Source organism: Anolis sagrei, chromosome 3 (genome assembly GCF_037176765.1).
Source record: "Anolis sagrei isolate rAnoSag1 chromosome 3, rAnoSag1.mat, whole genome shotgun sequence".
Classification (NCBI taxonomy): domain Eukaryota; kingdom Metazoa; phylum Chordata; class Lepidosauria; order Squamata; family Dactyloidae; genus Anolis; species Anolis sagrei.
This window is the reverse complement of record NC_090023.1, coordinates 246,858,810-246,875,835: the sequence shown is the minus strand read 5'-3', so window position 1 is coordinate 246,875,835 and position 17,026 is coordinate 246,858,810. Positions and strand designations below refer to the sequence as shown.

General features: G+C 40.9%; 1 protein-coding gene across 3 annotated transcripts in view; it reads left to right on the top strand.

Annotated features, from left to right (window-relative positions):
• Nucleotides 1-15,351, top strand: part of PPM1L (protein phosphatase, Mg2+/Mn2+ dependent 1L) — a 252,769-nt gene extending 237,418 nt beyond the window's left edge. For all 3 annotated transcript variants that reach the window (XM_060767596.2, XM_060767597.2, XM_060767599.2), the window contains exon 5: nt 1,692-15,351. In XM_060767596.2, the coding sequence (XP_060623579.1) occupies nt 1,692-2,038 (347 nt within the window). In that variant the 3' untranslated portion in view covers nt 2,039-15,351. The remainder of the gene's footprint in view (nt 1-1,691) is intronic.
• The last annotated feature ends 1,675 nt before the right edge of the window (nt 15,352-17,026 follow it).

Here is a 17,026-nt window from a genome sequence, read left to right as displayed (position 1 = left end):
GTGGAACGTAATGCTTGTGAGGGGATCATACCAAGAATGCCTTGGTTTCTCCCATGCCAAGTTATCCTCCCTGAATTCCCTCAAGTAACATATAGGAGTCTATACTCATGCCATTGGGTCAATACGTGTGTTATCTGATAATATCAGCCTCTGGCTGGGATTACATATACATCTATCCTTTGTTGTGTGCTGCAGGGTTGGAATTCCCTGTCTCTGCCCAAAGTCCCCACCTACATTTACTGACCAACCTCTGAAGCCCCAGCACAGCCATTCTGTATTTTGTGGGAAACAGGGCAGAAGAAGCACATGGCCACGACTTTGTAGCTAGATGTAAGATGATGGTATCAGCACTGAGAATCATCCTAGTTCTCCAGAAGACTTAACACTGCTTGTAATAATTTTGCATCTGGTTCTAGGGATGTTGACAGATGTTTCTGCTATCTACTTGCTCCACGTGAAGCACAGAATGGCCATGCAGTGGGGAGGCTTCAGAGGCAGTGCAGTAAGCCAGAGGGTAGTATATGGCTCAGCCTAACATTGGTTCACATGTGGACCTCTTATGGTATGACCCTCATATCCATGGATCAAATATCAGCAGTTTTATTTATCAATTTTTGACAACATATTCCCTCTTCTGCATTTTAGATCCTCCAGCATGACCCTGAGCTTTATCACAAAGGGCAGACGAAGCGTCCTGCTTCGCCTGGTTTCACAGCAAAAAGAGAGGGGCAGCAGGGCAAATCTATCGCCCCATGTGCAACTCCCTCTTGGCAACGCTCTCCCCATCACACATGGGAAATGTCACCATTCTGCAGAGGATTTGTGCACAGCACAGATCATTTCTGGCACATGGATGTCAGGAAGCATCTAGCATCGCTTCCACCTCTGTTGGGGGCAGGGCCTCTGCCGGTAGTCACACAACATTGTGATGGCCAACGTGGGGCTTCATCCCCAAGACAGGGTGGCAGCACAGTAGGATGCTGATTTAGGGGAATTTGATGAGGTCATCTATGGTATTCTTGAGCCAGAAATCCTGGCTTCATTTCGTTAGGGTTCGCTTTTATCCGTGGTTTTGCATATCCACATGAAGTCTAGAAACATATCCCCCATATATACAGGGATCATCCTGTATATTATATTATCCCATATATGATTGTGGTAATTAATTTGAACCAAAGAGGATAGACCTAAATAGGATAGCATAATGATTGGTTGAACATCCCTACATATTAGAGCAAGGGAGAACTTTATTTGGTAATTTAATTTTTGGTCACATCCTCACACCATGAATAAGGTCTGCTTCTGACTTTAAAGTAGGCTACATAAGAACTCCGATTTTTGCTGAAAGTTTTTGTTAACTAATGCAATGTGTTATGCTAACAATAGGGTAGCTCTCCAAACACGAAGAAGATCAACTTCCCTGTGCGTTTTTCCTTGTTTGTGTCTTAGCAACAGGCACAAAAATTCATTATGGGAACATGGTTGTTGTTGTTTTTTTCCTCCTGGAAATAAAATGCAAAAATGTGAAGATTAGTGTTATCTGGTTGAAAAAAGACTTCAGAAAGAAATGAAAAATATAATGTGCCTCCAGTTATTGTTTTACAGAGGCTTGGGATCTTCTGAAAATGAATGTCATACAGAAGTAATTTTAACAGAAGGTGTTCTTACTATTTTGTTTCTCTCCTCTCCAGGTGGCTTCATCAGCTTTAATGGCTCCTGGCGTGTTCAGGGGATCCTGGCCATGTCCCGCTCCCTTGGAGATTATCCCCTGAAGAACCTGAATGTCGTCATTCCTGACCCAGACATCCTGACCTTCGACCTGGACAAGCTCCAGCCAGAATTCATGATCTTGGCTTCTGATGGGCTATGGGATGCCTTTAGCAACGAGGAGGCTGTACGATTCATCAAGGAACGCTTGGATGAGCCACACTTTGGAGCCAAAAGTATAGTCCTACAGTCTTTTTACAGAGGATGCCCTGACAACATAACAGTCATGGTGGTGAAGTTCAAGGGTGGCAGTAAAACAGAAGACCAATAAAAAAAGAAATCTGCCTCTCTCTGGTGAACCTCTTCATCAGACCTTTACACTTCAACACAGTAGACAGCTCTAACAAGTATATTAGTATTTAAGACTGTACATCCAAAAAGAAAACACGGAAAAAAACATTCTTTTTGATTTTAAAAAAGAGTGCTGCGCAGCAAACACACTCAATACCGCTTCCTTTTTATTTATCTGGCTCTTTCTGAGGGATTCAGTTTAGAAGCTAATGACGCCTGCTTCGGCTCTTTCAAATAGCTGCAATTTCGTAGTCATCATCTACAAGCTTAAAAAGGCAAGACAGAAACAACTTGTGACTTGTCTGCATTCAATGGGAACGAGATGGGCCTTTCACTGATTTTACGCTCTCCATTCTAGTAGGCGGTCTCCTTGAAACTACTGCTTTCTGCAGAAATAGGAAGGCAGGTAGCAAGTAGATTGCTGACCTGTGTTGTCATAGAAGAATGAAGAAGCGGGGTTGGTTGGACACAACAAAAAAATCCCTCTATCTTTTTTCCATAGGCAAAATGTCCTTTTTTGCTGCACAATAAGGGACAAGCTTTTTGAGCTTTTCCATAGCTGCGTGATTATACCTTCGGTGTGCATGCCCTTAATGATACTCTGCCTTTTTTATCCCACCAGAAGACAGCTTTGGGGATCTTTGCTCATTGGAAAATGGCACATTCATTAACTCTTGCTTCTAGATATGATGGGTACTGGGATTGGACACAACTGTGCAGCTTGCATAGATCAGAGACTGTTGCTAAGGGCAAAATGTAAAGTTCTTGGGGATGTTGAGTGAGATTTTAACACCAAGTTTAGCATTATCCATTACCAATGTGTTCAAATAGGAGACAAGGATCTTGATGAAGCTAGTAGGCTAAAATGAGAAATTGCAATTTCGTTTTCAAAAAATATAGGAGTAGCTTTTCAGTAGAATTGCAGCTGAGTTCGTCATCATCAACAACCAAAAGACCGGCAAGGGAAAATTATTCTGATAGGTATTTAATGATGTAAAAAATCAAAGTCTAGTTTCGGGGATGAAAGAGATTGGTGGCATATTGTTGTACTTTCAAAGCTATGAATATTGTATGCTTTGATGTAGAAAATTGACTTTTCCAATTCCAGTATTGATTGATAATTTAGGTGTGACCGGGTTGCTTAATCCTCCATAGTGCTCATCATCTGGCAATTTCTTAGCGAAGTTAGGAAAAGTTGCTTTTGGGTTATCAGGAAGCCAGAATCCTGCTGCTAGCATGGCCAGTGGGAATTATTGGAGTTATACTGGGAAAAGGGAATGTTACCAAGTTCTCCTTCACAATTAAAGTAATAGACAAATGTTCCAGTCATGTGCCATGGTAACCTGGAACAATTATGACTGTCCAAATATCAACATGTTTGTCATAGCACAAGAAAAAAAAATACTGTTTCCCTTTACCAGGATCTCCACTCAGAAATGATGTGATCCTAAGATACTGTCTTAAATTGCTTGGAAGCTGATGAACTCTTGTCTGAAGCCAGGACTATTGGCCATGACCATGTGCATGTGCAGAGCTGGTTGTATAGTTCTGTGAGTAAAATAGTGGTGGATAGATGTTCTTGATGATCACCTATGAAATACAGCCTTCCTAAAAAATGAGCAAGAGGGAGAAATAAATAAGCCCCAGGCATGTAGGATGCTGGGTCATAGGTTGGAATTCAGTGTGGGATTTGTGTCTACAGGGAAACAGAACTGGGCATTTTCACATTTGAATTCAGAAAGGGTCCAGCAGCACCACGGTTCAACTGTGGTGCTGGAGGAAAGTTCTGAGAGTGCCATGGACTGTGAGAAGATCCAACCAGTCCATATTTCAGGAAATAAAGCCCGACTGCTCACTGGAGGAAAGGATATTAGAGGCAAAGTTGAAGTACTTTGGCCACATAATGAGAAGAAAGGAAAGCTTAGAGAAGACCATTATGCTGGGGAAAATGGAAGGAAAAAGGAAGAGGGGTCAACCAAGGGCAAGATGGATGGATGGCATCCTTGAAGTGACTGGCTTGACTGAAGGAGCTGGGGGAGGTGACGGCCGACAAGGAGCTCTGGCGTGAGCTGGTCCATGAGGTCACAAAGAGTCGGAAACGACTGAACAAATGAACAACAAACAAGGTTCCACCATGACATAATTGAGCCAGTGAAATGACCATTGTACATTGAGACTGATGCACAATGGTCATCACTGGTCATCAGGTGCTCCTGATGCCCATCAAGATAAAAACTATAGATTACCAATGGATGTTAATAGTGCCCCATGAGCATTGGGACACCATGAAGGGACTGCAAATATGCATTAAGAGACCCCAAAATGCATCTCACAATTCACTAGGAAGTTTCCACACTCCCTTTGCTACACAGCTGAATATGCATACATTTATGCAGCATAGACCTCAATATGGAAACACAGCCCATGTATGTGAGCTATAATCCAAAACCCTTTCCTTGTAAGATCTGTTCATTATCTTCTCTGTAGAGGTAAAACAGAGGAAAACACTCCAGAAGGAGATGTTTCCCTTCCATTAGAAGTAAATGGCATAATCAACCCATCAGATACTGGGACGTAGCCATTCAGTTCTGATGGGATAGCACTGGGCTTAAAGCTATGGGAAATGCCCTCATCTGTTTCCATTCTCTGCAGATATATACAGGATCTCCTGAATAGATAATTTACATCCCTCAAGGCAGCCAAAGAAAATGTCCTGGCCTTTGTCTGAACACACGAAGTGTTTGAAAGTATCACAGAGATGGATTAAGATAGCCAAAGGTTGTGTTAGTTACTATTGCAGCTTTCCGAGCTCTTACTGTTTGCCTTTTTCCATCTCTGCTGCTGAATTAAATTTTGTACGCTCTCAAACAAATTAACCTTGAAGTTCCAGGTCATTGGATGAGTAAATACAAACATTATGCCCCCACCTGCTTTTCCTTATTTTGCTACCTTCATATATTAATATAGAATAGCTGCTTTTAATTGAAAGATTTAATTAAAAGATCCAACATTTTTAGCAATGGAAAATATAATCTAATGCAACAAGTTTCTAATTATAACTAAGGAGTTACATTACAGAATTAAAATGTTACATTACATTTTACAAATAAAGAGAACAAAATGCTGCCGTTTTGAATTTCTGTAGGTTTCAGAAACTTTGGTGCTTCATAACTGGGATATCTAGAATATAAGCATTCTTAAATGTGCAGACTTGTCTTACATTGCTAGTAGCAGATACATTCCCAGTTGTTGCTTGGGCAATGCTGAGAGGTCAACGTTGTGCTGATTTTGCCATTTCCTTTACAGGAAATGTATTACCTCAGGCATGCAAACTTCAGGTAGTAAAGGTATCACAGACTTAAATACTTATAGTAGTGGTTCTCAACCTGTGAGTCCCCAGTTGTTTTAACTTACAACTCGCAGAATCTCAGCCAGTTTACCAGCTTAACCAGAGTTGAAGGCCAAAACTGTTGCACCTCAGCAGGAGTTCCCCTTGCTCACAGCACTCACCAGGAAGCCAGACGTGATAATAAACTTATATAAGAAAGGGCCAAAGGCACCTTAAGCAAATAATAGGGTAAAAACCCAAATGTTAATAAACAAAGCAAGTCCCAAAGGCAATAGGCAAATCAAAAAAAGAAGAGTTAAAACATGAACATTAATTCAGGAAACAAGGAACAAAACAAGAGCATGAATCCATAGCTAAATCCATAAAGCCAGAAGCAAAACATGACTAGGAATCTTGGGCCTTAAGGTAAAGCATGAACCAGGGACAAGACAGGAGTTTCTCACTCCAGTGGTGACGTTGCTTGATCTAAAATCCTAGCAGCTCTCTCCCTAATTTAAGGGCTGCAAAACATGAACACATTACTTTGACCTTGAGAGGCTTGCTTCTGCCTCTCTTTCCCATGGCTTTTCTTGCACCAGATTTCTGCCCCCTCAGAAGCAGCCTGATATCTCTTTCTAAACCAGCTGCTTCCTTGGATGAGCTCATGTTATCCTCTCCTCCCTGCCTGTTGGCTTCCAAATCAGTTTAACTCTCACACTTTGACTCAGCCACAGCATCTTGCTCCAAAACCCTCTCTGTTCTTTCTGCTGGAGAACCATCTTTCTTTAAGACCGCCTCTGTCTGAACACCCACAGAACCCCACCCCCAAACCCCTCATCTTCATCAGTTGGCTGAACCACAACAAAAACGTCTGGTGATCCACAGGTTGAGAACCACAATTATAGAATAGGATACTGGGAGTAGCCAGTCCAAAATCAGTGCCAAATGCAGATTTGGGGGTGAGGACAAAACGTTCTCAGAAGGTGCTCTCCATGATTGAGCCCACCTCCTTGCCACTATGATCCCTGCCTATTTCCTCAGTGTTTCCACTGCCAATAAGCACAGAAGAAGGTGAATGGAGATTCCCCACTTTCCCATCCTCCCTGCTGTTGTCATTGCTTGGGTGCTCCAAGAAAGCAAGGGACAACACCAAGAGAAGTTCTGTGGAGATCTAACAGTAGCTGGTATGGATTTTGGAGTTTGCCAGCTTGATGCCTCCAGGTTACCTCCATGTATACTGAATAGACAATATATACTATGGAGGGCAACCTGTGGACCAAATGTCCTATGTTATGACCTTTGGGTTGAATTGGTAGAGTTCAGAGTTCCTCTGGAACAGTGTTTCTCAAACTGTGCTCCTCCAGGTGTTCTAGAAATCCCAGCCATCTTACCAGCTGTTAGGAATTATGGGATCTGAAGTCCAAAACATCTGGAGGAGCACAGTTTGAGAAACTCTGTTCTAAAAGGTCAGATCTCTCCCTTCCTTGGCAACCTCTTAGGCAGAAAGGAGAAGGAAGGAAGGAAGGAAGGAAGGAAGGAAGGAAGGAAGGAAGGAAGGAAGGAAGGAAGGAAGGAAGGAGATAAAGTGTAACAGAAAGAGGGAAGATATGCAGATGAGCACTTTCCCTCCCAGATTACCCCTTAGGAAATGTGCCTCAATCAAAGAAGGTTTTCTTTTAGTTCATCATTGGTGTCTGGTGCTTCAGACCATTGATCAAACTTAGCTCCCCAATTTAGAATGCAGGTCCCTATTTCAGTTTGAGAGCAGGTGAATATACAATCCAGTAATTCTGTATTTTTGGCAGAGTTAAAAATAAAAGTATAATTATTTGGAATAATAATGTACTGGAGTAGAGCAAGAAAGATATAGTTCAGTTTGATTCACAGCAACATAACTGGAAAACTCACTGATTTACATCTTCATATAAGATTTAACTGCCGTTATTTAGTATATCGTTTAGAAAGAAAACGCTGTCCATAGCCATTACATTGTCAAAGGAAAGGAAATAGTTTTTGTAACAGTGAACAAATCACCATAATAATCAGTTTTAGAAAAGGTCATTGAAAAGTCAGTCTCAAATTTCTATAGGAGTGAGATCAACACTTGAATCCCCGTTCAATTACTTTCCTATCCCTGCTTTACTTTTGAGCTGAATCTCATTCTCTACAGTAGTAAAATTAAGATGCTTTTGCCAAAAGGACAGTAGGTAAACGATGAAGAGCCATCATGTTACATGCTTGAGAGCTTTTAAAATCTTCCCCTTTCCTCTTCTTTTTTCAATAATTACTTGTTCTGCCATTGCAATGCCTTTGGTGTGTCCTTCCCTTGTGCATGAGAGATTTTATCAATAGTTCCTAACTCAGTTTGCAAATCTTAAACAATCATCTCCTAACATTGGCTTACATCTGCACCATCTCTGTTTCAGCTTTTTCCTAGCTGTAAAGTTAATAGGCAGCATGGCCAGACCTTTGCTCTCATGCTAAATGCAGAAGAGTTTTGAAAAGTCTCCCTTTGGGTTTATTGGTTGTTTGTTTGTTTTTGGTCCCAAGTTTGCATTTAGATGAAGTACAAAGGCTTGTTTTCTGCTGCCCTGTGTATACTAAGACGCAGAACAATACTTCAAACTAAAGGAAATGAGACTCCTCCTGAACATGAGGAAGAACTTTCTAACTTTGAGAGCTGTTTAGCAGTGGAACTCTCTGCCCTGGAGTGTGGTGGAGGTTCCTTCTTTGGAGACAGAAACTCTTAGAAAAAGGAATATTTCCCACCCCTATTTTGACTCTTGTAAGATATATGAGACCTTCACCAAATAATAGCTATCACTCTTTTTAAAAAATATATATCTTAGAAGATAATATATTACAGCATAGGAAAAGAAGGAAAATATTGTATTGCCGAAGGCTTTCATGGCCGGAATCACTGGATTCTTGTGAGCTTTCCCGGCTGTATGGTCATATTCCAGAAGCATTCTCTCCTGATGTTTCACCTGAATCTATGGCAGGCATCCTCAGAGGTTGTGAGGTCTGTTGGAAACTAGGAAAATGGGGTTTATATATCTATGGAATGGCCATGGTGGGAGAAAGAAGTCTTGTCTGTTTGAGGTAGGTGTGAATGTAGCAATTGGCCACCTTGATTAGCATTTAATGGCCTACAGTGGTTCTCAACCTGGGGTCCCCAGATGTTTTTAGCCTACAATTCCCAGAAATCCTAACAGCTGGTAAACTGGCTGGGATTTCTGGGAGTTATAGGCCAAAAACATCTGGGGACCCAAGGTTGAGAAGCACTAGCAGTTTTCAAGTTCTGGCTTCTTACTGCCTGGGGGAATCCTTTGTTGGAAGGTGATTAGCTGGCACTGTTTGTTTCTTGTCTGGACTTCCCCTGTTTTTGAGTGTTGTTCTTTATTTACTGTTATGGTTTTAGAGGTTTTTTTAATACTGATAGCCAGATTCTATTCATTTTATGGTTTCTTCCTTTCTGTTGAAATTGTCCACATGCTTGTGGATTTCAGTGGTTTCTCTGTGTAGTCTGACATTGTAGTTGTTAGAGTGGTCCAGCATTTCTGTGTTCTCAAATAATATGCTGTGGAAAATATTCACTGCAAAAAAATAAGGCCTTGTACTAAGCAGAAGGGATCCGTAGGTGTATTTCTTCATCTACATTTTGTTGTAAGCCAATTTCAGTATGTAAGATGGGGAAATCCATTGTTAAGAGGAAATAGGATGCAAACAATTACCAAATACAGGTTAAAATCAGTCAAGTGTTTAAAGAGGCCATGTTTGCCCAGCCAGCTAAAGAAAAAGTGTTGCACTCAGTACAAGACCTCATTCTGAATTAATAGCTTAATATGCATATTTATAGACATTTACAATTTTAATCTTGTAGAAAACACTCTTACATCAGAAATTAAAAACAAACAAACAAAAACACAGCATGGCTTTGTGAAAGAAGTTTATTGACTTCGAGAACTGTGTAATATTCCTGTAGAAATATGACTTGCATGACTATGTGAGGGCATTAGAGGTTCATTCTATCCTATCGTATACAGATAAATGTTTGAAATCCATAATTTGTCATGCACTTAAATTTAGGACTTTTATTTAAAAAAACTGGTACTAGTAAAAAATAAAAGAAACAGATTTACTTTAATGCTTGGCTTTGATTCAGAAGCAGAAAAATCTCTTGTAGATGTTAGCTTCTCTGAATTTCCCCAGCATCCCAGGCCAGCCCTAGATCATGACTCATCCTGTTCCCCATTTAAAAGGATGGAGCCCCCAGTGCTGCAATGGGTTAAATCCTTGTGCCAGCAGAACTGCTGACTGAAAGGTTGGTGGTTCAGATCTGGGGACCAGGGTGAGCTCCCATCTGTCAGCTCCAGCTTCTCATGCAGGGACATGAGAGAAGCATCCCACAGGATGGTAAAACATCCAGACGTCCCCTGGGCAACGTCCTTGCTAATCCTCTCACACCAGAAGCAACTTGCAGTTTCTCAAGTCACTCAGTTTTATGGGGCAGAAGGAGTTGGAAACAGGGGAGGAAGACAGGAGCCAAGAAAAGCCTCTTATCAGAGCACAGCTCTGTATTATTCATGCTGAATTCAACCCATTGAGTTCAAAGGGAATACTGCCAAACAACTAAGTGGTGCTTTCAGTCCAAAGTTTGCCAATGCTAGCTTTACTGATATAGTCTATGCAACACATATCTAATACACATGTAATGAGTTCACTGTTGTGACTAGCTGGTGTCTCTCTCCAGTCTGTTTCTAGTTCTCTTTTAGCCCTTTAGAACTAAATGTTAAATGACTGTTTGGAAAGTCTGGAAATATTAGTTAAAAGATTGACCCCCCCCCCTCCCCTCCACCCAAAAAAGACTGGACTTACCCACAGGTCTAGGTAGGCACTGTACCTTTACTGTTATCAACATAGGAAGCATCTTTGAGTAAAGTGGCCAAAGGCAAGTATCGTGTCTCTTCTGTGAGAACTTAAAAACAGCACCATCTGCCTCAATTCTCTCTGCCACAATGCCATTTCTGGTATTTCTGAATAACTGGGCAGGAAAATGGCAATAGTGGTCAAACGTGGTTGGCACTGAGCAGCTCTGACACATTTCCCTCTCACAATTTTGGCCCTGTCCTTGATATATACATGGGGTCAACTACTACATGAGTATTTATGATTTATGTACAGTAAAACAATTGCTTGCAGGATGATAAAAGGTAAAGATAAAGGTTTCCCCTGACATTAAGTCTAGTCGTGTCCAACTCTGGGGGGTGATGCTCACCTCCATTACTAAGCTGAAGTGCTGGTGTTGTCCATAGACACCTCCTAGGTCATGTGGCCAGCATGACTGCATGGAGTGCCATTACCTTCCTGCAGAAGTGGTACCTATTGATCTATTCACATTGCATGTTTTCGAACTGCTATGTTGGCAGAAGCTGGGCTTAATAGCGGGAGCTCACTGAGCTCCCCGGATTCAAACTGTCAATGTTTCGGTCAGCAAGTTCAGCAGCTCAGCGGTTTAACCCGCTGCGCCACCAGGGTGCCCTCGTGCAGGAGGCTTGGTCCTAGTAAAATCCATTCAGTACCTTGCTAGCATTAAAACCGGGAAAGCAAGGTGATTGCCTTAAACATGGTAATGATGTAATTGATCCAGTGAAGATGTAACACATCCCACTAATTATAATGCAAACCATGGTTTGTAAGATCAGTGTATGCTTTTAGGTCCCGATTTGTGCCCAGTCCTTGATAGGGGTTAACAGTTCAGACGTAACATTCAATCTGTATTTAACACAAACCACTGCATATCCATTTCAACTTAACTGCTTCAAATACCGATCTGTGGCCAATCTTTACCTGGCGTTAACAATCCAAACGTATGCTAAAGGGGAAGATGACATGTTTTAGCTCTGTGGCTGCATGCAACCTGAGAAAATGTTATCATGATGTGGTAGATTGCCTTATAAATGTGTGTAAAATCAATTTCTATTATTAAAAAAGTAAAAGCAACCATGTGAAGATTCATAGGAAATCTATAAACTCTACTATACTTTGTGTAACTTTTCTGCATTGTGGTGGGAAATCTATCTCTCTACATTCAACGTCAGGAGAATAATGATTCTTGGTGATTGGTATGAATGTATACCTTTGATTCTCACAGGAATTGTAATGATAGCTTATAGGGATTGTGCAACGTCTTTCTGCAGTAGAGCTGACTGGATATGCAAAAGGTTCACTCCTTCTGAATGTGCATGTCTTTATGCCAAGGATGTCTGAAGACACTTTGCTACCTGGAGCAAAGGACAGAATTGTGACATGTCCAGTCCAACTTTCCATTTACAGAAACTCATTGAGTTTAACTTCAGTGCTAACATTAGACAATGTTGCCCCTTGCATGTCCACAAGAAGCAGACTAGTTCATGGTGTACATCTCTGGCTCAGTGGAAGGGGTAATGGGGCAGGAAGGCTCAAGAGCGAAAGTGGGCCGTTGTTGTTCCCCAGCATTTGCCAGCTGAACCAATTGCCTCCACCTAATTGTAGTGCAGCCTTGCATTGGTTGGAACATTGTGCAGAAGACATTGTGCACAACATTTCCTAAACAACAGTTCCTCTGGATTATAGGAATGACTTGTCAATCTGTATTTTTATTCAATAGAAACCTCTAAAGCAGGCACGGGCAAACTTGGGCCCTCCAGGTGTTTTGGACTTGGTGGAAAAGGAAAGGGCCTGAGGCTGTTAGGAATTGTGGGAGTTGAAGTCCAAAACACCTGGAGGGCCCAAGTTTGCTCGTGCCTGCTCTAAAGCCATTAGGGTAACATTACTAAAACTTTAACAGAAAGTGCAGGTTATACATTTGCAGCACATTCTGAAAAAGCATTTAGAAAGACCAATGTTCTTCAGTCACATTGATTCCTATCTATCAGCATGGCATAGCCATTTTTCTTAAATACTTCAAGGATGTGGACTTATATTTTAATTGTTACTGGTTTGTAATGGACCTGCAAGTTGAATTATTCCTCTGAAAAGCATCCTTAGAATTAAAATTCTCTTTTTGGTCACGTACGGAAAAAAATCTACCTTGGCAGAGTTCATATTTGGACTTGTCAGGGAGCATTAATGATGTTGTTAATATTTTTTGTTCTTTCATTTATGGAAAACAAGCTCATTTGTAATAATCTCTGAGAGTGCATTCTTTCCGTTTTTAGGAAGACATTCTAGCAATCACAGAATGAGGTACTAGCCCTGCATCTGTGATACAGATACCCAGGATTTCACCTACTACCCACCTCTGCCAAAATATCTAGGAATTTTCTAGGTACTTTAATGCAACTCTGTGTTAATTTCTAGCAGAAGTCATTTCTATAGTTAGAAATGTATCCCCATGGATACAGAATTGTAATTGATGCTTGGTCTTCCTCTGTGCCATAACATTCTGCTATCGGAAGTCCATTGTCAGTCAAGACTCAAAGAAGGCACAACTGAGATAAGTTTTGTCGAAGGCTTTTCACTGGGTGGCTTAAGCAGCTGAGGGGGGGGGGGTAAAGGAAAGGGCCTGAGGCTGTTAGGAATTATGGGAGTTGAAGTCCAAAATGCCTGGAGAGCTGAAGTTTGCCCTTGCCTGATGTAGGGTCTTGGCCCAAATGCATAACTAGTTTTTAATCTTCAGTAAAACAATGCTATCACTTTAATTGCACTTTGAGTAGGCAGATTAAATTCATAGGCATTGGTCCAATCTGTTCTCTCTTCCAGAACCAAACACTTCATTAAAAGTGTCTCCTGGCTGGGAAGAGCTGCCTTTCTTGGAGCATTTTCTCCTCTTTAATGTTGTGGCCACATGGTAATTTTCTCAGCCACAAATGTGCCAGTCTTAAATAATGTCTTAGAAGAGTTTCTGCCTCTAATTGCAGAGTATTGTTTAAAAGCGGTGAGAGCTTCCGCCAACATCCCTGTAGTTTTTCATAGGAACAACAGAAATTATAACTAAATTAAGGTTTCCAGTGAGATTTTCTACTTTTATCCACAGTTAGCACAGTTAATAGTTCTGGGCTAGCCAAGGTTCAACCACATAACACCTAGCGGGGTTGCAATTTAAAATTAATTACTACTTGAAGATTACAGCAACAATCCCTATTCACTCTACCGGAACAGAAAATGCAGCCTACCCAAGATTCGAAAAGTATTGGCCCTTGTGCAGGCAGTTATTCAAGAGTCATTGGGCAAATCAGAAGAGATAATAATAATTTTGATAGGAGAGCGCCCATGCCTTTGCTGCAAGATCAGAAATTTAGCTATAACCGACCACCAGTGCTTCTTTTTTCTGATAACACAATGCAGAAATTGATACTATTAGCCTCTATCTGTTCCACTATAATCCCCATAATCCCCTACTACAGTGGTTCTCAACCTTCCTAATGCCACGGCCCCTTAAGACAGTTCCTCATGTTGTGATGACCCCCAAGCATAAAATTATTTTTGTTGCTACTTCATAACTGTTATGAATCGCAATGTAAATATCTGATATGCAGGATGTATTTTCATTCACTGGAACAAATTTGGCACAAATACCCAATACACCCAAATTTGAAAACTGGTGGGGTTGGGGTTGATTTTGTCATTTGAGAGTTGTAGTTGCTGGGATTTATAGTTCACCTACAATAAAAGAGCATTTAGAACTCCACCAACGATCGACTTGAACCAAACTTGGCACACAGAACTCCCATGACTGACAGAAAATACTGGAAGGGTTTGGGGGGCATTGACCTTGAATTTTGGAGTTGTAGTTCATCTACATCCAGAGAGCACTGTGGACTCAAACAATGATGGATCTGAACCAAACTTGGCACAAATACTCAATATGCCTAAGTGTGAATGCTGGTGTAGTTTGAGGGAAATCAACCTTGACATTTGGGAGTTATAGTTGCTGGGATTTATAGTTCACCTACAGTCAAAGAGCATTCTGAACCTCACCAGTGATAGAATTGAGCCAAACTTCCCACACAGAACCCCCATGACCAACAAAAAATATTGTGTTTTCTCATGGTCTTTGGCGACCCCTCTGGCACCCCCTTGCGACCCCCCCAAAGCAATCCTGAACCCCAAGTTGAGAAACACTGCTCTACTAGCTATGGTAGCAAGGGCTCATGAGAGTTGCAGTCCAGAGACATCTAAAGAACCACAAATCCCTTACCCCTCCTATATTGGAAGAGCTTTTCTCTGGGGTGAAGCAACAAAAACAAGGTTGTTTTGTTCTACTGTAGATAAAACCAATCAATAGGTATCTCACTCCCTTTTAATGCAGGCGATGAGATAAGACACGTCCAAAAGAGCCACTAGAGCTGTTTCCTATTCAACCCAGAATTACGGTAATATTTTAAAACAAAGGTGTGTAATGCGCCTCTTGAGTTTTTCAGACATCACCCAGAAGCTAATGCTATCCTTGGAATGGACCCTAAAATACAGACATGTGGTCCAAGATTCCAGAATAAATTGTCCATTTTTTCAGTGAATTTGAAATGATTCCAGTTGTGTGACACCTACAACTGCATGCTGAAATCTGAACGTCATAATTGAATCCTACCAAAATCCTGCAATTTGGCCATAATGCAGAAAAAAAGAAACTGGTGAAACCTTGTTCTTGGCATTCGCAGAGGGTTTCTTTTGTACTTATTTTACATCTGTCTCTAAGAGACAATTTGAAATGTGGTCAAATGAAATGTAAATACAATTAACATTTGGTGTAGTATAAACTAAAGGTGACAGTGCACAGTCACTCCTAGATGTAGGTAACAATGGTGTCTTCATTATGTGCATTAGAGATAGGTTACTTTTTTTAGATATGTGATAAATGTATGTTTCACGCAACAACAGATTCTGTGTTAATGTCTACAGGAAGTGTAAACTACTGAGCAAAAAAAGGCCTTGGTTGTATGTTAAAATAAAAATAAAGGCTTCAAAAGAAGCATATTTAAATACTTATGTTGTGTTTGCGCCTTTTTTGTGTATGAATGCTAAGATGCCTTGTAAAATAGTATGTAGTTTTCTAATAAATGCCTGCCCCATCCTATACAGGAATCTTGTGTTGGCTAATCAAAAGGCACACAATACATACATCATGCAATGGGTGAGGGAGTAGCGGTGTTGGAGTCATTATTTGAGGAAGAGTCTATGTAGACAAAAAAAAAGTTGTGTTAACACACACACCATCCCATGGCCATGAGCTGATTAGGAAAAACGTTAGCAAAACTAAGTCAGTTATGTTTCTCCATTTGAAATTGAATGGCATCCCTTCAGAGGACACAACAACAACAACAACAAGAACAACAAGAACAGCAACACTTTATTTATATTCCACCCTGTCTCCCCAAGGGGCCTCAGGGGGGATCAGAGTACACATACATGGCAAACATTTAGTGCTGTTTTTGGATAGACAGGGCACAGGGCAGAGACAGACAGAACAGAAAGGAGGTATGTTATGTTGACATCCAGCTTTTTGGCGCCTTGGAGGTTGTGTTGTGAATTACCTCCCCCCCCCCCGCCTGTTTTAGCAGTGCCTAATTTTTCTACTTACAGCTTAAACTGTTTTCTAACTGCTTAGGTCAACAGTAAGCTGGGCTGACAGTCAGGAGCTCTCGCTTCAAATTGGCACCCTTTCGGTTGGTGCATCTTATCTTTGCTGGTGATTTATCAGCTGTGCGAAAGCCCAGCATTGGTGTTCCATGGCAGTCACACAATCACTGATATTGACAACAAACTGGATGAGATCCCTCACTATTGCACTTCTCCACATCAGTTCACTGATCATTGGTCCTACGGCCACACATCTGCATAATCCTGTAACTCTGCTCTCTCGTACTTCTTCTCTTCCATAACTTTTAAATATATATATATATTTAAAGCAATTTCCCAATACCAGGTTAATTTTTAATCATTACAAATAAAACTTAAAGTTAAAAAAACACTGTCTTGGGAATAGCAAGGGAGAGTGTGGAGAATGGGAGAGGAGGAAACTCTCTTCATCTAATGACATGTTGGTGTTATGCTAGCACGGAAGGAGAAAGGCACCATTGCACAAACAATTGAGCTCATGGAGGCAATCTACCAATGGGATGTCACATCATGCAATAGGGACTCATGCCTGCCTTTATGCAGTCTGAATCTTCTGTACTTTTTGTATAGATATGGTGACCTTCTAATGTTCAAGTCACTACCCCATGCTGGTTCATTCCAAGGTACAGTAGTCTTGCTTATCCAACCTTTGTTCATCCAACGTTCTGTATTATCCAACGTAGTCTGCCTCCCACGCAGATCCACAGCTGTTTCAATACATTGCGATGTTTTGGTGCTAAATTCATAAATATAGTAATTACTACATAACGTTACAGTGTATTGAACTGCTTTTTCTGTCAATTTGTTGTAAAACATGATGTTTTGGTGCTCAATTTGTAAAATCATAATGTGCAAGTTGACGTTTAATAGGCTTTTCTTTAAATCCTCCTTATTATCCAACATTTTTGCTTATTCAATGCTCTGCTGGCCCATTTATGTTGGATAAGCGAGACTCTACTGTACTTAATGGAAGTCCTTTCTATGTAGTTGAGATGACCCTGTAGTTTGGTCTGGTTTTTTTTCCCTGTTCTATTGTCCATA